The sequence below is a fragment of the Plodia interpunctella genome, chromosome 17 (genome assembly GCF_027563975.2).
Source record: "Plodia interpunctella isolate USDA-ARS_2022_Savannah chromosome 17, ilPloInte3.2, whole genome shotgun sequence".
Taxonomy (NCBI): domain Eukaryota; kingdom Metazoa; phylum Arthropoda; class Insecta; order Lepidoptera; family Pyralidae; genus Plodia; species Plodia interpunctella.
Genome location: NC_071310.1, coordinates 5434114 through 5452671, shown reverse-complemented (window position 1 = coordinate 5452671; position 18558 = coordinate 5434114). Strand labels below are relative to the sequence as shown.

Sequence of the window (18558 nt, the reverse complement as noted above, 5' to 3'; positions counted from 1 at the left end):
ATGCACTTTCACTCAAAACCCATTACTGGATGGATTTCGATGATATTCACTTCATACAGCAAGAATAAAACCGGGAATAATAACTATCCTGGGCGGATTAATATGGTATTATTAACCTGAAATGATAGAGAGTACCATTTACACCAAAATTGCAATAAGTAGAAAGTAGCCAAAGAGTTAGCATAGCATAGCATAAAACATTTAAGTCATTATCTAACGGACTATTCATTTGAATGTTGTTTGACCTTGGTGCAACCAATGCGGGGCGGGCGGCGGGTTCGAAAGGCGTGCGCGGGCGCATTCAGGTACCAAATTTAGTTAGGGGTTGTACTTGCAAATTTATGACCGGTTTAGTCGTGAAGCCACTCTGCTAACAATCGTAGCTTAGTATGAAAAATACTCGCAAACCATTACAAGTTCCCTTTGCGTGGACATGTTGTAGACAAAATTACCTCGTCGTTTCTTTTTGGTTTTTTAATGTCTATCGTGTGTGTGTAGTTTTTTAATTTCATTTCACTCATTTCACGTAGTAAAATGAGTAAACATGTAAGTACCACTTTAATTTTTAAATAGATTTTGTTTGAAGTACCAATTTTTTTATTTATTTCAATTTATTACATTTAAGTGACTAGATGTTGTCCGGGGCTTCACTCTCATGAATTTTGAGATAAAATATAGCCTATAGCAATTTTGGATAATGTCTAATGTTAAAAGAATTTTTGAAATCAGTTTGATAGTTTCGGAGATTACCCGCATCAAACATACAAACTCACAAACGCTTACCTCTTTATAATAATAGTACCATTTATTTAACTTTCCTACATAAGTATAAAATGCCTAAGGCTTTACTGCCATTCTATCGACCGCGGTGCCACGGAGTGTTGTAGATAATGTAATATCCTATGTTATACACAACTGATTTAAAAGGTTAACCTGTCGAATTAGCATACGTTTTCTGTAATGGTAGGTTAAGTTTGATGAAATAAATAAAATATTAGTTTTATAATAACATTCTCATTTATGCGTGTTCCTGGTTCTTTTGTCAGCTACAATATGCATTTCCCTGCTTTTTCTTCTTCTTCAACACATAAACTGATGTATGCAGTGCATGTATTACAGTACTCCATAGCTATCTGGAATACGAGTTGTTTTATTCCAGAATTTATATATAATCAACGTATTTACTTTTGCGTATGTAATAGGTATGTTAAAAATTGTGCCAGCAAGATAACATATAATAACATATTTTCTTTAGAAAATAATGGATGAAGACTACCAACCAGAGAGGCGACGCGGTCGAGCCCCTGGGAAAAAAAAGAATCCTATTTCTGTGGTGAGTAGCAGTAGAATAGAATATTGCTTAAGATGTCATAGGAAGTATTATATCATAGGAATTAAATACGATGTAAATATAATAAATCGCAAGAAAGATTTCGTGTTTAATGCAGAAATTTACAGAGTTGACCTTTAGATGAGTAGTAAATCATTTTAGTTAGGAGTTCTTTAAGTTTTTTTAAGTTATAGCATCGTTTTGTGTTACTGTAAGAATGTCACATTATAAAATTATCAATAAAAAATAAAATATAACTTAGACGTATAGATCCACCTTCGAAGTTTATCACATCACCTTGCTATCTGTTCGGCGAAATGCTTGGTCAGAGGTCAAATGGCCTGCAAAACTGGTATAGAAGATTAAGACATTCAAAGTTCTTTTGTGTTTCTTCGAATCAGTCAAAGTATTGAGACACTTCGTGACCCGTGTACCAGCCTAGTAGTACCCGGGTGGTCCACCATTTTTACATTATTTTTGTAATTTTCTGCAATATAAGTAGTAGGAGAAAATATAGCGTTTAGTATATTAGACATTTGTTATTTGCATAAACATGCGTAAAATAGCATCGTTTTCTTTTAGAAAAGAAGTGATGAAGACTTTCAACCTGAGAGGAAACGCGGTCGACCCACTGGAAAAAATAGGGTTCCGCTAACTATGGCAAGTATATAATACGTATATAATGGGGAAAGTATTTATTTTGATGTAAAAATAAAATTAATCTGAAAAGTTTGCATGTATGTAGTATACGCTAATATTGGAACTGCTATGATAATTTGAAAAAAATATTTTTATGTACTTATTCCCAACTAAAAAATATTTTACTTTAAGTTAGAAAGGATTATAGTGGGTTGTAAAATCATGAAAATACATATTTGTCTATGATTTCACACCGTGTTTGGGACTAGTATTTTTGCCTTTTTAAAAGAGAGAAGCACAAGTAAACACTGGGAATACGGGCGATGGAGTCGTCACATCTTGATGCATTTATTATAATTCTTATTTACTTTTGTAATAAATATTTTTTTTGTAGGAGGAACGCAGGGCTCGTAACGCCCAGTACGAAAGGGAGCGAAGGGACGGTACTGCGGAGGCCATGCGTCACTTGGCAGAGGCCGCTGGTTGCTTACCCTCAGTAAGTTTACTTATTCCAATTTTAACTCAAGTTGTAGTAGTAGTAAGTCTTTCCTTACAGTCGTATTTCTCATGAATGAAAGTCGTGGGCATTAAGTGGAATGAAACGCACACAACGACATTCTTGGCAAAATTAATGGAATTTTATTGCCTTTGCCGTCATACATTTTATCAACTAAAGCGCAGGTTTCCTCTCTATCTTAATCTTCACCAAGCAAGTACAGCAAGTAGTTGGTTTGGTATACAAACTCGTGTGGCACAAATAGGATTCGCGAACCACAACCAACACCACAACGTTTCAAGCAAATAGTATGCCATATACGGTAAATAAAAGATAGTAAAAAAACCAATCTTTATTATCTTTTATTTACCGTTGCCATTTTTTTAATTTTTCTGTACAATAAGGAGTTACGACTAATAAGATAAATTTATTTCATTAAATTTATCATATTACACGTACTTGTAAATTTATTTCAAATATAGTATTTCAGTTATGAATATTTCTATAGTCATTATAATTTCCATCGATAAGGGTTGTATGTACTTAATTTTCAAAAAATATTATCGATTATAATGTTGTAAGTTTTAACATGTATATGACCCACAAATTTAACATGTTATCCGTTGTTTTAGATGCCGAATAAAGTAATACTTCAGACAGCTTGCCATCAGCTCGTGCAGTACCGCAGCGCTACAGATGAGGTGACAGCACTGAAACAGACCAATGACACGATTATCGCAGAAAGTATGTTGATTTTATTGACACCGTCAGCATCAGTTTTCTATTACTCAAGTATTATAATGGGATTCTGATATCTTTTAATAGCCTCAGTGGATTCCCAGGTACAATTTAGCCTTGTTTCATCGTAAATTCACTGAAATGTCATAAAATCCATCCAGTTTGTCTTGCGAGTCGAAGCACAAATGTTTGATTTGTCGCATTTTTTATTTTCGTGAATTGCATTGCAAATAACGTAGTGATCAAAGGCCAAATTTTTGCAAACTGATGATGATAAATAGTTTTTTATAGATTTGATAAATAATTTAGTCACATTTTGTTCACAGTCGTACATTTGAAAAACTTTCTAGCTAAAGGGAAGAAGGCAAAAAAGGTAAATATTACTTTTAGCAGACACATACATTATGAAACGTCATTATTATTAAACGTTATTGTTACTTAATGTTTCTTACTTTATTTCCACGTCTGTTTAAGTATAACTTGTATTTATATTTTAGGACAAAAAGAAAAAGCGGTCTCTTGACTCAAATAAGTCTTCAAACCATGGGGTAAGCTCTACTAAATTTATATTAATTTCTTATTAAATATTTACTCATTATTTATCAAAGTATTTCTTGATATCCAGAAATTTAATACAGTTCATACTGTGTTGAATGTCTGGAAAATTTCTAAAATTAACATTTTTTAATAAATAAAAATATACTTTCAAATTTTAATGTTGCAATTCAATAGTATAATTATTTATTTAGTTATCTAGTATATCTATTGTGTATGACTTTTTCTATGTTTAACTAAAAATACTTAATGTAATTTTTATTTCTACTTCAATGTTTGTTTACAGGTTAAAATTTGTAATAAAAACGAAAAAAAGAAGAAAAACCGTAAAACAAAAACTAAATCACCAACCACCGAAATGGAACCGGCAAATTCAAATATAACACAAGAATTTGTGCAACAGTCTTCCGAAGTGAATACTTCGGTCGAAGTGGATGCTTCTCCCGATTCAGGCATATATGAACCTGATCTATTTCCTCTATGTGATGACTGGCCTCTCGAGCCGGCCAGCTGGGCCCTGCCCCTAGAGGACCCTTTTAATGGAGGACCAATGGAGTTAGGTCAACTTTTTGAGGAAATGGAATCACCTTACATTGAGCAGGGTGAGGTGGAAGTTCAAAATCCAGTTGAAATGGATCCCTTTTTATGGGCACTGTGTAAGTAACTGTTGGAAAATTTTATACATATAAAACAAACGATACAATAACCAGTTATCATTTATCTTATGTACAAAGCTCAATTTAATTTAGGGTAATAACATGACAACTTTATTATTTTTAGGTGACGACAACGAAATCCAATTTTAAACGACGTTATAGAAGAGAGAGATTAGAGATGTCTACTCTAAACATAAGAAGTGTACGTATAACATTTTATATTTAATCGCATTTTCAGTTGTAATATATATATTTACTCACAGAAAATACTTTGTTATTAGGTCTGAGGACGGATCTCAAGACGTGATTCCTATTGGTCGCTGATCATCTGGATAACAATATTTTTAAGTTTATATTTTATACGTATACCTAGTGGAGACAATAGGATTTGCCTGTATGGTTCAGAAATAGAACGTGTAAATGAATTCACAATAATTTAACCACAATTCATTTCGGTTTATAATTATGCTTACTTATTACATAAATATGAAAGTTCAACACTGTTGAAGTCACTTGAAAATTTGGATTTTGGTTGTTTACAAGAAAGTAATGAATACGTGTTTCAGATTTTTCTGAAAATTAACCCTCAACCATACAATCCCATATAATCTTTAATGTTTTTTGACTTGTGAAATGCGATACAAGATAGATAGATATTTTTTTCACAGAGGAAAAAAGTGCCTGATTTGATTGAATGGAAATTATGTAACAACTATACTAGCTATTGCCCGCGGTTTCTCACGCGTAAATTTCATAGCAAAATCTAAGTATTTTTTTTACCGCGTACTCTGCAAGACTGGTAAACATATATGTTTCAAATTCGCATTTTTTCTCATCTTTAGTTCAATTTTCTGTTTCCCGCTGCGTGTCTCGTCCCGCAAACTTGTCCAATCCCGCTTCCTGCTATGTAATGTAAAGTAGATATCCTGTAACGTTTCCTACATATTGTGCCATCATGTTTTTTGCAATGTGTCCCGTCCTGTTTCCCACTACGTGTCTCCTTCCCATTTCCCGCTCCGACTCCCACTCCCGCTTTCTGCAACGCGTGCCGTCCTATTTCCCATGACGTTTTACGTCCCGGTTTTTTATTAACCACAAACGTAAATTAAACATTTTTTGTATTTACTATTACTGTTATTTACTACAAAAGTAAGTGTGCCAAGTTTCAGCTTTTTATCTTGAAAATTGTATTAATCTTTAACCCCCCCCCCTCTTATAAAGGGTTATAAGGGGGGTGAAAGATTATATGGGATTGTATGGTTGAGGGTTAATTTTCAGAAAAATCTGAAACACGTATTCATTACTTTCTTGTAAACAACCAAAATCCAAATTTTCAAGTGACTTCAACAGTGTTGAACTTTCATATTTACAGTATTTCACCCCCTTCGAAGTAGAATTTCCAAAAATCCTCTCTTAGTGCTCACCTACATGCCAAATTTCAGCTTCCCGCCCAGCAGTTTCGGGTTTACGTTGTCTGTCTGTCAGTCAGTCACTCAGTAACGGAAGAGTTTTATACTGATTTATTGATACATACTGCGCCCATTATACATACCTACTTTAATCGATAAAAACAATTTGTTTATATTCCGTTTATACCTTTCTACAAAATTTTAAAGTAAATCGGCTCCATGGATTGTTATTTAAATTTTCCTACAGGACCCTCCTCATTTTCCGGGATGAAATGTCTATAAGATGTTATCCCGGGATTCCGAGGAATTTTTTATTCATAATTAGTTTTTCAATTATCCTATGGGAACCTGACCATTTACCGGGATGAAATGTATCTGATTTTCCTACAGGACCCTCCTCATTTTCCGGGATGAAATGTCTATAAGATGTTAACCCGGGATTCTGAGGCATTTTTGACTCATAATTAGTTTTTCAATTACCCTACGGGCATTTTTGATTCATAATTAGTTTTTCAATTATCCTACGGGAACCTGACCATTTACCGGGATGAAATGAAAAATCTAAGATATTAACCCGGTATATAAGGTACCTACATACCAAATTTCAAGCAGTAGATTTCGAGTGATGCGCGTTTAGACAGACAGACAAAAATTTCTAAAACTATATTTTCGTCATCTATATCAGTAACTAAGTATATTCCATGAAGAATAAAAAAAAATCCAATGTACAAATTTGGCCTTTCTTCAATTTTACTATATGTATGGAAGGATAAGCAAGAACATTGGGAAAGCTGTTGAAATGTATTTAAATAGACTTTTTATTGCTACTTACTAAGTTTTTGTGTGGACTTCGAGATCCATTAGAAGATATGCTACAGGGCAGTCTTCAGAAGCTTTCGAAGGATGCGGCCGCGCTGTCATTACAATTTTTAAAATTTTAACACAGACTTTAAAATAATTATTCTATACTGTGCTAATGTTAATTATATGAATGATTGATTTTGGAAATGATTCCTTCCTCAAGAAAATTGACGGACGGACAATGAGGTGCGGAAGCAGCGGTCGAAACGAAGTACCCTACAGGAAGTTTTATTGTATGACTAGGATACATCATAATTAGATATAATGTTATTAGATTATGTGACCTCGGTGCAAATAATATATTGTTTCTGGTGAGGTATATAGTTGATCATCACAATTTTTTTCGAGTTGATACGCGAAGAGGATGACAAATAGAACAAGAATATTTACAAATGATTTACAAGTTTCTATTTTCCTGGGAATTTAGAGATAAAATGCTGCCTATTTGTTATTCCAGATGGTACTATAGGCTCGAATAGCTCAAAGGATACTGTCTAAATCCTGAAATTCCCGTGGTAAGAATGCACCGAGACTCACCTCGTTTATAATATTAGTAGGTTTACATATGTTTACCATTTTCGAGGATGTAGAATCAATAACAAAGATGAGATAAGTTTCTGTCTCGTTTACTTTTCGTAAACTGGCTCAATTTGATAACCAATGAACCAATTTCATGCAGTATCAATAATTAGATACGAATTCTACTTCCTCGGACGTAAGAACTTACCTAGAAATAGGTACTAGTGATTTTTTTTTAGAATTATGTACTGACAATTAGTTAAGGTTTTTTGGTAATAAATAAACTCTATGCAGATACATCTACATCTATATCTGTAAGTTGCCTTACAGTATCACGTGTATAATTCCTTGTGGGGAAGACAGAGCTTTACCATAATCGATAGAGTTTAACTATGTGTATTAATATTAAAAATCTTAAATAATATTACAAACTTTTATCTAAATTGTGTTGATTTTGATTTTGACCTTACCTTACCTTGACAAATTTCAATATAAAATAGGTCCTTGTAAATATCAACTTTGCAAACTGAAAGAACTTTACCACATTGCATTACGTGTCAGATTAGGCAAACACAGTAAAGCCTATACAGTCTACAAAAAGATAAGCCAAAAGATAAAAGCACTAATTTGAATGGCTCTTGGCCAATTAGCCTCAGATAATTGCTTTAAAACCTAATAAACACCGTCCGCGATACACTTAGCTCGGATTGTAACATTTACTGGGGATTACGTGTGTTTGTCGTTCCACATATGAAACAAACAGGGAACAGAAGGATTTTTCCGGATATTATAAGCTCATTAGCTTACGCAGGGAAAAAATCATTTTCAACCTGGAGTAAACCCATCTCATCCAACCCAACCATACATATAAATAATAGAAATATTATGTAATTTCAGAACGTCTTTTATTTTATACTAGCGACTCGTGTCGGCTTCGCTCAGGTAAAACCGTAGTAAATTATCCCTTCCTCAAGAATCACACTAAGTAGGTACCTGTTAAAAAATCCGCATCAAAATTCGTTACGTAGTTTTAAAGATATATGCATAGGAAAAGTTAGAGAACTGATAATCATAAAAAAAGTTAAAGCATACTTATGTTTAGCCACTTTCGCACTTTGCAAATTTCCCATTGACAGAAAGAGACAAAACATACTTTAACTTATTTTTTTAATAAAAAACAGGTTACATCTCTCTATAAGGAAAACAAACATTTGCAACACAAAAGACCATAGACAAGCCTAACACCGACAGTATCACACGGATAGCAGACTTTATCGGCTATTACGCATGTTTGCCCCAGGTGATGCCGGCCGCCGCTATAATCCGGACGTAATGTGACCAGCGAGCCAGTGGCCCGTGTGCAGGCCATTTCGGAACTTTCATAAAATAACTACCGACGTATAGCTAATAAAGGGAACAGGCTAAAATTAAAAATTCTTCTCTTAAACTATAGGATAGCAAATTATCACTTTCTTTCACGTGAGATTCTTCCTCAGCCAAAAAGCGTTGAAGTCCAGGATCCACCTTCCTACTTATTCGTCTCCATTGAATCCACCAACAAGCTAAAATGTGCCCGTAATACGAGGGCTGCTATTTATGTATCCGGAACTGGCCAATAATTCTAGAATATTTAAAAAGTAATTACAACATTTGAAAATAGAACTCTTCGGCTAGAGAATAAATATTTTTCATGTCCCTGTCATTTGTTTTTTTCAATTGGCGCCAATTTTGAAAATAGCTTGTCTTCATTGCCATGGACTCGACGACATTTAACTCGTGAACATTTTCGCGCGATGATTTATTATGATTTTCGGCGTGGATTAACTCAAAAACAGTGCATCGAACAACTGATTTTAACTTTTGGAGATGAAGCACCATCGAAAACCACTGTGTATTATTGGTTTAAGGAATTTCAACGTGGACGGTCTATGCTCACGGATGAAATTAAGGAGGGTCGTCCTAAATCGGTAGTGGTACAACAAAATATTGATGCTGTGCGACAATTAGTAATGCAAGATCGTCATGTTACATACCGCGAGATAGAGGCGTCTCTGGGCATTAGTATGACGAGTATACACGCGATATTACACGAACATTTAATTGTTAAAAAAATTTGTTCGCGTTGGATTCCGCACAACTTGAGCGTAGATCAAAAACAGGCTCGTGTCGACTGGTGTAAGAAAATGATAAAAAAATACAACCGTGGCACGTCAAAAGCTGTTTATAATATCTACACAGGTGACGAAACCTGGATCTATGCTTATGACCCTGAAACTAAACAGCAGTCAACGGTGTGGGTCTTTCAAGATGAACCGAATCCAACAAAAGTTGTTCGTGCGAGAAGCACTTTAAAGCAAATGGTCGCTTGTTTTTTTGGTATCAATGGACATGTAGCTACAGTGCCACTAGAGAATAGTAGGACGGTTAATTCTGAATGGTACACCACCATTTGTTTGCCAGAAGTCTTTGAAAAAATACGAAAGAACAACCCACAACGCAGAATCATACTTCATCACGACAATGCTAGCTGCCACAAGTCGGCTGAAACAAATATTTTTTTGGAGGGTCAAAAGATTGAATTGACGGGTCATCCGCCGTACAGCCCCGACCTGGCACCCAATGATTTTTATTTATTTCCAAACATTAAAAATAAATTACGTGGTCAACGTTTTTCGAGCCGCGAAGAGGCCGTTGATGCGTTCAAAACACACGTTTTGGACATACCTCAATCAGAATGGAAAAAGTGCTTTGAAAATTGGTTTCATCGTATGCAGAAGTGCATAGATAATCGCGGAGAATACTTCGAGAAACAATAAAACCATATGTAATAATATATGTTTGTTTAATTTTGTTATTCCGGATACATAAATAGCAGCCCTCGTACAGTATACTCTCGGCTCTGCCTACCTCGTAAAATATATAGTCATGATACTGTAAGTATGTTACTATCGGAACGGTACGGAATTTTGAGATAAAAGTATCATGGCATTGCGGTTGGGATAAGATTTTACCTAAGTAGGTTAGGAATAAATCTGGAGTCCAAGAGTCTAGAACAAAAACGTTACAAATGGAACCGTGATATTTCCCAAGTGGAGATTAAATAACTGTAACCGAGAAAGGATTAACACAGAACAAAAAGTTCCATTAATGGATTCGGTCAGCAAATCAGAGTAAGGCCGGATCAACCTCGTTGCATGTTGTGAAACACTTTTTTGTGAAAGACTGAAAAAGGCCTGCTTGATTGTATTTAAAATCTATAACTGTCGAATAAAAAATATATAATCTTATACATATAAAACTAAATTAAACTAAACTAAATAAACTTTGAATAAAAATTTAGTCCTATTGGTCCCATTTAGAATTTAGACAGGCTTTCGATTATTTTCTGAATTCTATGAGTTAAACAGCACGTTATACCTATTTTACTTTACATCTTTATGCATGTAAGCAGTGAAATAATTCTTCTTGCGTAGGTAACTCGATTTCATTAGAACGCCTAGATCAATTATGGTATAAAAATTGTTGTAAGTATAGTCTAACAGGTAGGTAGACGCAAATACACTTTAACAAATTTCTTTTAACAATTTTAATTTATATTTTTTTACTTTATATATGCTAGTAGTTCTACGAATAGGAAAGAGATGGAGAAAAGGAAACCGCGAAGAAAAATATTTGAGGCACCTAGTAAATTGGCGGGCGATTGACGCGGCACGTGACCTGCCTTGAAAGCCATTAATGACCACATTCACTTGAAATCCCGCCCGGACAAACTTTATGAACCAGTTTACTAAACTAAGTAAGTTTTATTGGAGAGTTCTTTCTAGTAGGTTTTAGGGATTTTTATATGTATTCTTTTTAGTGTTATGTACCTAAGCAATAACATTTTATTTACAAATTTATTTTTCTTCCATCCCGATCCTGGCTAATGGATCCAACGATATGATAGAAACATTGTAACTAACCTTGATACAAAAAATAAACATATAGGTACCTAAGTACGTACATACCGACATTTCATATTTTTGAATAACGATTAATAATTATGATTAACTACCTACCTTGCCTCAAAGTATCTCAATTTCTAAGAAAGCTATCATTATTTAACTATTTACTTAAGTCAAATTAAACCTATTTTAGTTCCGAAGGTTGTATATCGCACAAATGAAATCTACGCGTCGCTCAGTCTGACGCATGCATGCCGACTTGACGTTCGACATTAGGCATGCGCACCGAACGCTTCCGATAATACCCGAGCAGTCCCGAGGCCGCCATTCGCTGGGACTCAACGCGTGCCCGGCCGAAATACTTGTTATTGACCATTTCCTGTGGCAATCTCCACAATAATACATACCCTGCCGAAATAACTGCCCCAAACTCAGAAACAATAAGTGACAATAAAGTGTTCGTGTTAAAAATATAGTATTTTACGTTCTACAACATCTATTGTGCAACAGTATGTGTGTCATAAGCACAGTATCATTAGAAGCCGTTGACGGATTACGCTAATTAGCATTATAACGCTAAATAAGTAAATGTACAACCCACACACTACAGGAGACATTAAGAAGATTGACGTGTTGTAAACAAAGGCGAAAAATCTAATTGAATAAGTACCTATTAGAAGAAATCAAAGAAAATAAAATAAAAAATGCCATCGAGTGTGCAAGAAAATATAGCTCTACTAAACATGGTGTCTTCAGATAATCTAGAAGATGATTTAAAAAGTGTCCAACTGCACTTTCCTTCGGACAGACGATTGCAGAGCGACGGCGCATGCGTGGAGGAGAGGGTGAGGACTTCCCGCGGGGACATCTTGGTAGCGGTTCGGGGGGACCGCACCAAACGCGCCATTCTTACCTACCATGACCTTGGCCTGAATTATGCCGCTAACTTCCAAGCATTCTTTAATTTTGTTGACATGCGGGCCATACTGGACAAGTTTTGTATTTACCATGTGAACGCTCCTGGACAGGAGGAAGGCGCGCCAGCTTTGCCGGAGGATTTTACATACCCTAGCATGGACGGCCTCGCCTCCCAAATAGATTTTATCTTGGGTCACTTTGGAATTCGATCGTTTATTGGACTAGGTGTGGGAGCTGGCGCTAATATCCTTGCGCGGTATGCAATCGCGAATCCGCAAAGAGTCGATGCTTTGGCTTTGATCAACTGCACCTCTACACAGGCCGGATGGACTGAATGGCTGTATCAAAAAATTAATACACGGCAGTTGCGATCGAGTGGCATGACTCAAGGTGCCTTGGACTACTTGATGTGGCATCATTTTGGACGTAGCACGGAGGACCGCAATCACGATCTTGCTCATGTTTACAAAGAATGCTTCTCTCATGTGAACCCTACTAATTTATCAATGTTCATCGACTCGTATCTCCGCCGCAGCGATTTGAGCATCGCTCGTGAAGGAAATACGATTAAGATTCCTGTTTTGAATATGACGGGAGCGCTGTCACCTCATGTTGATGACACCGTGACTTTTAACGGTCGTTTGGACCCAACGAAGACGTCTTGGTTGAGCTTGTCTGACTGTGGAATGGTATTAGAGGAGCAGCCTAATAAGATAGCGGAGGCTTTCAGGCTGTTCCTGCAGGGCGAGGGCTACTGCAGGTAGTCATGTTGCGGACGAGTCACGCGCAGCGCTGCTATTCCTAGAATGCACTGATGCTTACACGCGAGCTTTACAACACTGTTGTAGTCACATTGATGGTGTAGAAACAAATCGTTGTTCCTTCTGTTTAGATATTTATGGAAATAAATTTTATTTTATGGCTTACGTGAAGTTTCATTGTTTTTTTTCTGTACGATATGTTGCTATTGATTAATTTAATTAATTGGAATTGTGTCTAAGAAATAGTAATGTAAAATTTCAAGCAACTATAGGGATTAAACGTTTAAAAATAAAATACTGATATTGGATATCTTTCATCATCGCCACAGACCATTTAGTGATCATCGCTAACTCGATATGATAGGTTAGCGATATAAATTTTCATTTTCATACAAAATTTCTGATTCAATAAACATTAATTAGTGAACATTATGAACATTGAAAAAGTGTTTATCATATCCATAATGGCCGGGGAATCCAAACAGTATCCATTTCCATATTCATTAAATCAAATTTAAGGCTGCAATAATCCAAATTGAATTTTGCGGGCGTGAAATTTTAAGCCCAATTCCATTAACTAACATAAATGGTTTAATAAGTTTATTACTCGCTTGACAAGTTAGTTAGGTGACTGTTGAACTACTTAGTTTTTTTTTTAATTGTCGATGGCACCCATTGTTTTCTGACCATTGGCACGCATATAAACTTTGACGACGCGCGCGTCTTCTTATATCTTCTTAAAGATCGCAAAAAAATTAAATATACTTATTAAAAAAAAAATACAAATTTGGGCATCAATGTCCCCTATGAAACTGAAAACAAAATTCGGGTATCCGTGTTATACAATGACAATGAAATGTTTATTGTCACCTCCGACTACTATTTATATTTATCTTACAGTCGTGTTATTTAGCCCGTGTTGGATTGTTTGCTTGTTTATTGTTAAACAACTTTCGAACTGAAGTTCAGCGTAACGTTAGCAGAAAAACAATGGCTAGCTTTTGTTTTACTCCGCACGTCCGTAGTTTGGCACAGGCATAATAGCATGGAGAGCCAGTGCGGTAACCACTTGAAAAATAATGGCCAGAAAATAAAAAATGCGGTGTTACTTCCTGCGTGATGGAACACTTTTAAAAAGCATTGTGAGCAACTTTTGTATTTGCTTTTTAAAATGTGTAAGCAAGCATACCTACTAAAAAGTATAGAATAGATTTAAAAAATATGTTAAAACTTTCACAGAGTCTTTGGACGTTAGATAAAAATGAATGCTGACAAGGTACAAATGTTTTTATACCGAAATTCCCACGGGTCCCTGGGCGCACTTAGTACCTATACTAGTGTTACAGAATAACGTCTGAAAATCATCAAAAGAGCAATGCACTTATGAATCCTTGATTGAACTTTTGGACAGTCTATATATAACATTCCTACGGTATTTATTTTGTACCCATCTTTCCTCCCGATATTACTACATGATATATGATTTCAATTAAATGATAAGTATCCAATTAATATACAGTGATTAAACAAAGCAGTGGAAACAAAAATAAATCAATTGCTTTAACGTTTATTCATCGGGTGCACGTGAGCGTTGAAATGCCAATACTGTCAGAGAATACATAAAAATATTCGAAGCTGTAATTAATTTTCGATTCACACTGAACGCTTCATTCGTATTTTTTTGAAAAGCATTTTTCCTGAACAAATGTGCGCGGTGCGCGGCCACCTCCCACCCTAGGGTGGCAGGGTGAGGGTGGGTAGTTAAATGGACTCGGACGATAGAGTGTACCACCCCACCCCCATTTACTGACCACTGGATGAACGGATTATGAAATATTTTATCGGAAAAAGTCAAATAAAAAAAATATTAACTTCGATTTCTGAAGGGCTCTTCCTCCTGCGATTGGCAGTAATAACTTCAGACGTTGCGAGAGAAAAGTCTAGTAAATGTTAAATTTGATGGACAAGCCGTGAAAAGGTTTTGGTCATACTGTACCTGTCTGTAGAATAAGTAAACTTTTTCTTCACGCTACTACTTATTAACACGCATTGCATAAATATGAATATCTAAAATTAACTCAATGATAAAATATTTATACAAGAACAGATATAATAAGTACAATACTAGGAACTATAGTAGCTAGTAGTAATCTTATAAAATTGTTTATCATGTCTGAGTGCCAACGTCGATCAAAACTAGAGTTCTCAAAGCAGAAACTTGGAACTAAGTATAAGATTACCCAAAGTTAGTTTGATAACATAACTATCATTACTTACATCCGATACGAATTGATTTTCAGACAATTTCAGGGGCGAACTAGGGGCGAACCCTTATATAGATTAAAGGGAATCATTTCTCAAGGAATGTTGTTTAGAATCATAGAAAAAAACATTTGCTTTGATCCGATTACAAATTTTGGTAATTAATAAAATTCACCAGAGTGTATTAATACGAATATTAAATTTTACCAATTAATTTAATCTATTAAGTCCTATTTGATTATAAGTACACATAAAAATATCTACACCACACCGAGTTTTGGTCTAAAACATAACTGAAGCCTTTGGTTTTTAAATTGGTTATTTATACATTCATATAATATTACATACATATAATATTATATACATTCATCATTCGGTTCTTGTCGCTGGAGTATATTCCATTTTACACTGTTTTTCGCCATCGATCTTACCTCCCTATATGACGCGAAACGAAACGTTCTGCCTTGTCTATTATTTCATCCATGAATGCTCTTCTTGGCTTTCCTTTTCATCTTCTAGATTTACTTAAGTACTACTTAATTGGCTACTATTTATTTTTAAATATTTTCATATTTCACGTCCTTAGTGTTACTGGTTTTTATGATGTAGGTATATTCCAAGAGTTAAGTAGCTAGCATAAAATTAATAATGTACTTAGCTATTTGTCAGAATGTGGCGCTACTTTTATGTTAAACAGTATGTATTCAAAAGGTTACATTACCATTTTCTGTAGAATTCCTCGAACTGCATTCCAAGAGTTCCTCACTCCGGAATTTATCAGAAATTGCTAATGTCGTCGAGCAAAGAATCCAGAAAGTTTTTACCTTGAATTTTCTTTTTAACCATTTTTGAAGAAAAATATTTTAATAAAATATAGGTGGTTACCAATTTTGAAAAGATAAAAACGGCCAAAGAGTAGATAATTAACTGTAGCGGTTTTCTGGCGGTGAACCGTGTAAATTAACAGGTTGTGAGTAGACAAGCATAAGGAACCGCGGGACAAATGCTAGTCCAAATAAAAAAGAAATACGAGGTAAATATATATATTTTATAACCAGTTTCTCACATGGATATCATAACTTATTATTTACAAATTACAATCATATTGTCATAAAACATTCAATAAAAATTGACTAAGTTTGATATCTACATTTATTTACAAAATGTAAGCTCCGAATTAAAGTAGATATTATATATCAGTCTGACTAGAATAACTTCTATTTACAACATTAACTACGTAGATCTTTCAATTTTGACATGAACGTGACTAACTAACAACTATTTAGTGAGACATAAAAACAAAACATTGTCCAGATTTTATATGATCCTTTCTGAATTTATCTACATTATTATGTGAAGTTTCTTTTTGATCCACACTCATAGGTACACATAACTACAGATATTAAATTAAAGAGACTTAGTACGAACCTTTTTTAATTTAATGTTGCTGACGTTTCAATATAATACAATTAGTAAGTTAATTTATGTATGTTGTTATGTGTTCAAAGCGGGAAAGTTTTACAAACATTATTCATAGTACCTACATAAGTACCTTTTGTACCTCTGTGTTTGTGAAAACGAGCAGTTATATACTCGGGTCTCCGTGTGGTCTAGAAACAAACTAAGAACATTTATGTACTGAGAACATAATGTACAATTTCCAAAGCTTCGAATTTTCAGAAGTAGGTCTATTAAATTAAAACAAAAAATATATTATAATATTTACTTAAATATTATATTATAATATTTACTTAAATATTATAATAGTAGAGTGTATTAATTTGTTAAAGTTACTGTAGAAAAAAGATATCAAGATGACTAAAAACTTATTTTATTTCGTATGGTATGGCAGTGTAAAATACTAAATTTTATTCAAGAACAATACCATGAACCAACATCACAAATTACGTAATGGGTATGAAATTTTATATGCGGTATGGTAAAAAACTCACTACTTAATATATTTGAAAAGTACGAAGTAAGGTATTAGTACGTAACTATTTTGTTTCTATCAATAGCATCAAAGTCAGTGAGTTTTTGGCAGAGTATTTTGGCAGAGTACCTAATCTGAGTTAGGTAGAGTATGCAGACATAAGTTTTAATTAATTCATCATATATTAAATCGTTGCGAATTCACATAAACGTATAGGCATAGATAAAGAAATATTACAAAAACAGAGCATATTATTTGCCTAAAGAAATCATACCTACTTTCAGCACTGCATATTATTTTAACTTACCAGTATAATACCTAATAAAAGATCAAATTTCAACAAAGAGCAAATTTGGCAGAGAATTCCAATAAATTAGTCCGATAAAATTTTTATCGACTTGGGATTCGTATCAATGTCGTTTATAGCCTTAGGCCGGTATCAAAAGGAATCTAATTATGTTCCCTTACATTTTAATTATGTTTTAATTTATTTTCCGTTCCACTTACCATACAATTTGTTCCCTTCTATTCGTTCTTATGTTCTCTCAGGTTTTTATATTTTTTCGTTATTTTAATTTTAAACGAAATTATAAATAATCTCATATATCTTGTAGGTTTAGGTAAGTATTGTTTCGTTAATTTTTTTATGAAAATTTTTAATATAAAGCATTGGCACATCATCTTTGACACAATTTTACGAAACACTGCGTCGGATCCACTTATTGAGAGAACCTAATTAATATCTCGATCGACAATAATATGGCCTTAGAAAAAAACCTAGTCAAAACTTATGATTGAATACGAGAAAAACAATTGAAAAATTACAATATGGAATGATTTCACGATTCAATACATGGTTGTGTAAGTCGAGTTTTTAAATGAAGCAGGGCTGCACTCAGGTTTGTCGACATTTTTATTTTCTATAAAACGCGTTCGATATTCAAGTTTGTGCACGGGTTGCACGGCGCTAGCTGTGTTCGTGGTGGGTACGCGGGGACAGCGACCCAGGGCCGGACTCTGCGCTGGAGTCCCCCGCGTACACCTCGGAGAAACCGCCCGCACTACCTCCCCCGCCCCCGCTGCCGCCACCTGGAGTGTTTGACAACTGATCATGGCGCAAAGGATTTAACAGGGGTGTTATTTCCAGTCTTACATAAAAGGAAAAAATCTAAACTTAGGCTGCAGAGGAAATGGAAGGAATTTCGAGCAAATGCAATGTAAATGCACCGCAATTTGATACATTTATTAAATATGAGAGATAATTTTGTTACCGTGATGCGCGAGAGGGACGCAGTAAGAAGTTCCGGCGCAGTGTCGCGGCCGCACCTTCTCATATCGGCTTAGTTGCTGGAGTTCACAATCGGAATGATGCTTCTCCACTGTGGAAAATATACATCAAAAAGGCTCAAGAAGAAGGTAAATAGTATTAGATCAGTAATATTGGATTATTGGATCGGACCACAATGCAACAAAGAATGGATTCTGAATGCAACCAGGATTAGGCGAGCGAAGATAAGTGAGATATTAAATGGATTCT

The 18558-nt window shown here is 34.8% G+C and overlaps 3 protein-coding genes across 6 annotated transcripts in view; 2 read left to right on the top strand and 1 right to left on the bottom strand.

The window, feature by feature from the left end:
• The first annotated feature begins 1261 nt into the window (after positions 1–1261).
• LOC128677318 (uncharacterized) lies at positions 1262–4422 on the top strand. Its single transcript, XM_053758066.1, has 6 exons — positions 1262–1333; positions 2364–2465; positions 3098–3209; positions 3530–3576; positions 3701–3751; positions 4045–4422. The coding sequence occupies exons 1-6, from the start codon at positions 1262–1264 to the stop codon at positions 4420–4422; spliced, it is 762 nt and encodes a 253-aa protein (XP_053614041.1).
• A 7022-nt stretch (positions 4423–11444) lies between these two features.
• LOC128677178 (protein NDRG3-like) lies at positions 11445–12991 on the top strand. The gene has a single exon (XM_053757847.1). The coding sequence runs from the start codon at positions 11852–11854 to the stop codon at positions 12827–12829; it is 978 nt and encodes a 325-aa protein (XP_053613822.1). The 5' UTR covers positions 11445–11851; the 3' UTR covers positions 12830–12991.
• Positions 12992–16123: 3132 nt separating this feature from the next.
• The window catches only part of LOC128677090 (cell adhesion molecule DSCAML1-like), an 86100-nt gene continuing 83665 nt past the window's right edge, over positions 16124–18558 (bottom strand). For 3 of the 4 annotated variants that reach the window (XM_053757695.1, XM_053757693.1, XM_053757694.2), the window contains exons 36-37: positions 18293–18400; positions 16124–18100 (exon numbers count right to left, since the gene is read on the bottom strand). In XM_053757695.1, the coding sequence (XP_053613670.1) occupies positions 17868–18100; positions 18293–18400 (341 nt within the window). In that variant the 3' untranslated portion in view covers positions 16124–17867. Of the gene's footprint in view, positions 18111–18292; positions 18401–18558 lie in introns of all 4 variants that reach the window. The other variant, XM_053757696.2, reaches the window with a different exon arrangement.